This window comes from Amborella trichopoda, chromosome 9 (genome assembly GCF_054954075.1).
Source record: "Amborella trichopoda isolate Santa Cruz 75 chromosome 9, AtrichopodaSantaCruz75HAP2 v2.0, whole genome shotgun sequence".
Lineage (NCBI taxonomy): Eukaryota > Viridiplantae > Streptophyta > Magnoliopsida > Amborellales > Amborellaceae > Amborella > Amborella trichopoda.
The window spans coordinates 43,016,604-43,020,128 of NC_142344.1; the positions used below are offsets into that span (position 1 = coordinate 43,016,604).

General features: G+C 44.5%; 1 protein-coding gene across 1 annotated transcript; it reads left to right on the plus strand.

Annotated features, from left to right (window-relative positions):
- Nucleotides 1-893: 893 nt before the first annotated feature.
- On the plus strand, nucleotides 894-2,166 carry LOC110007692 (uncharacterized). Its single transcript, XM_020670211.1, has 2 exons — nucleotides 894-1,214; nucleotides 2,005-2,166. The coding sequence occupies exons 1-2, from the start codon at nucleotides 894-896 to the stop codon at nucleotides 2,164-2,166; spliced, it is 483 nt and encodes a 160-aa protein (XP_020525870.1).
- Nucleotides 2,167-3,525: the final 1,359 nt, after the last annotated feature.

Genomic DNA, 3,525 nt, shown 5'->3' on the forward strand with positions numbered 1-3,525 from the left:
GTCGTCACATTGAATAAAGGACTTTTGCCTTATGCTTTCTCATTAAATGAGAAATGCTCAAATAATGAAGGCGTTGATCATCGATCTAGACATGGCGCTAGAACTAGACCTAGAGTTCCTCGACATCTTTGGTGATTCCCAGCTGATTTTCTGACAACTAAAGGGGATATATGAAGTCGGCAAGGATGAGCTTAAGTCGTATTATAACACCGCAAGATACCTCCTGGGAAAGATATATGAGGCCACTCGGACCCATATTCCCCGAGGATCAAATGTTCAAGCTGATGCAATAGCTAAGCTGAGTGTAGCCATGATCATCAAGCCCGGGGTACCACTTCAAATCCCCATCCAAGAATGGCGATCTGTCCCTGTGATGGTGGAGGCAGATTCTAAAGACAAAGAAAACCTATGGATGGGATTTCCTCCCTACCCTCAAGGAGCTATGCAGAAATTGATCAAGGAACCTGCCCTTGATGACATCGTTGAGTGGCAGAGGACCTCTAGTTAGATTAGCGTTAACATTTCCTGGAGTGTGGCCAACTCCATGAGGTTAGAAAAGACAAGCTGGCCCTTAAAAGGCGAGCCACAAGATTTACCCTCCTCAATGATTAGCTATATAGAAGGTCATATGATGGAATGTTGCTAAGGTGCATTTCATATGAGGAAGGACAAGCAGCTTTAAAGTGAGTGATGGGGTATGCAGCATGCACCAGTTTGGACCCAGGTTATACCACCAATTGCATCGCATGGGGTATTTCTGGCCCATTATGACTAAAGATGGAATTAAATATGCAAAGAAATGTCACGCGTGTCGAATCCACGCCGACTACATTCACCAAGCATCAGAATTGTTGCATCCCACTCTTATAGCTTGGCCTTTTTCTCAATGGGGAATGGATATCGTTGGACCCATTACCCCAACATCAGCAAATGGCCATTTATATATATTGGCATCTCCTGATTACTTCTCTAAGTGGGCTGAAGCTGTCTCACTACGAAGAGTCACTAGCAAGATAGTGGCTGATTTTGTTCGTCACCATATTGTGTATCAATTTGGGGTACCGAAAAGGATTATTTCCAACAGCAGCTCTCCGTTTAAGAATGATCACATTGGCCAATTGACCAGTCAATTTAATATCGACTGGAGGTATCCTTCCATATACAATCCCAGGGAAAATGGACAAGCCAAAGCCTTTAACAAAAGCCTTTACAAGGTATTGAAAAAAATCGTAAAGAAGGGTTAGTGCACGAAAGACTCCCCAAGGCTCTTTGGGCCTATCGAATGACTAAAAAAAATGCTTCTTTAGCAACCCCATATTCGTTGGTCTATGGGGCAGAAGCGGTGCTACCTTTGGAAGTTCAGATACCCTCAAAGGAATTTATGCAGCGTCTCGCCAATTAGCACGCATTTTTTACTACGTCAAACATAAGGTGCTAAAGCATGATCCCCTAGAGGACTTGGTTGCGCTTGCTGAGGATCTCGAGAGCTTTGTAGAGTTAATGCTCAAAGATCCTTCTTCAATCGGTAAATTTCATAGGGAGATAAGTGTAAGTGTAGTGAGAACACCCATCAGAGCGATTGGGAACAATCTAACCTTCAAAAGATTTCCTCAACAATCACTTAGGTGATATTATGGGTCAGGTCAATGGGAGCTGATGAAGAGAGCTCCGATAGCTAATTGACTAGGTCACTCATGATGCCTAAGTCATAGCTTCTGACCAAGAGAAACTTGCTCATACATTCCCTATCTTGATAAGTGACGGAGAAGAAGCCTATGCTAAGCTCGAAGAAGCATCTATAAAAACAAGGCAGGGTTAAGAGGTCGTTCAAAGCTGGGTGGAGAATCGTCGTGACCAATATGATCAAGCGGAGGTCGCAAGACCTTAATTCTAAACTTCATTGATAAACCTGAGACCCTACTATAGGCACAAAAGAGGGAACTAAAGAGGGTCGTGATCCATTTATGTCATCTTGCCGAAAGAGTGAACATCTCCTACCCTTAGGTTACCGACCAGCTTCATCGATCGGATAAGGTAACATCTATAGCCTCCATTGCTGAAGAGGGCCTTGCAAAGATGATGGCAGACATGGAGACAACCAAGCAGCGTGTGAGAAAGAAGACCCGAAGGTTGGAGAAACTCCTGCATATCTTCAAGAGCTTTTGAATCATCTTCAATGTTTTTTCTTTCTTTCTTTCTGAATTATGTGGTTGTTTGAAAAGGAATTGTGCTTCCTCTCGGATGCTTTTCTTCTTTTCTCTTTGGCTTTTAAACTCTACAAAGCTCTCGGGATCCTCAGCAAGCGCAACCAAGTCCTCTAGGGAATCATTCTTTAGCACCTTAGGGAATTTGGTAGTTGTCGATACCTTGGGAACCTTGATCTCAACTCCTTTCCAAATCCAGTACCCGAAAGGTGAGTTACAGAGCTTACAGCTTCAGCGCTTGCCACAGTGGCAGCAACATCCTCCTTTGGAGCTCCTTGCGGCACAACAGTATCAGGAGCGGCTTGAGTAGCCTGAATCCTAACCCCGTCTGTGGTCTGAGTGAAGACTGGACTTGAAATCACAATGGAAAAGTAAGGAATAGAAACTGGATTGATTAGGTCCTTCTCAGAGAATAAAAGAGGAGTTTCCAAATACCTGGAAGTTTGGTCCTGTCAATCCTGACTAGCGAAGCTGGAAGTTCAGACTCTATCCAATATACTTTGGACCATCGCAAGCCCTGCATTTACGTCAGCTTCGGTGAGTAATATGTATCTAACGAGCCCTCTTTCAACACAACAACTACAGTTGATGAGTCAACTACTAGAGGATCTTTTTCCTCAGTGTGTGCTTTTTCTTTTGCCTTTCTCAGTTCATCCACCGCGGGTTCAATCTTCGAAGGGGAACTTTCTATCCTACTATGATCAGAAGAAGAGCTCTCACTTGACCCTGGGGAAGGGCCAAGTCCCGTCAAGGCATCAATAAGAACATCTTCTTGATCCACTGAAGTTCATTTCCTCGGCCTCCGTTCTCTCACCAATAACTGGAGAACTTTCTCTAGACACCTCTGAGTTTAGAGCTGGAGAGTCTGGAGAGGAAAAGGAATATATTTCAATAACCTCTGGCTTTGAAGATTTTCTAGTCATCACCTTCTGACGAATCCCTGGCTCAAAAGGAGCTTCCCTAGCGATAGAGCTCCACATGATTTTGCTAGGAATGGCCAAGGCCGAAGTTGTCCATGGTGGAGGAGTAGCAGATGTTTTCCTGGTTTCTTCCTGGAGGTCTGAATTCTTTGCCTTGGAGGACCTCTTAAAAGGAGAAGAGTCGTCTGGCTTCCTCTTACCTTGAGAGTCTGTGTCAGCAGACTCCAGAGCCACCCGCAGGATTATGTCTAAAATAAAGGCCTTCTTGGCCAAAGGAACGATATCATGAGCCACACTCGACCCTTGATCTCTAGACTTTCGGCTCGAATCACGAGCTCCACTGGTTTCTTTCAGAACGATGGGTGAGAGGGAATGTCCCTTCCCCATTTTCCTTTCCACCA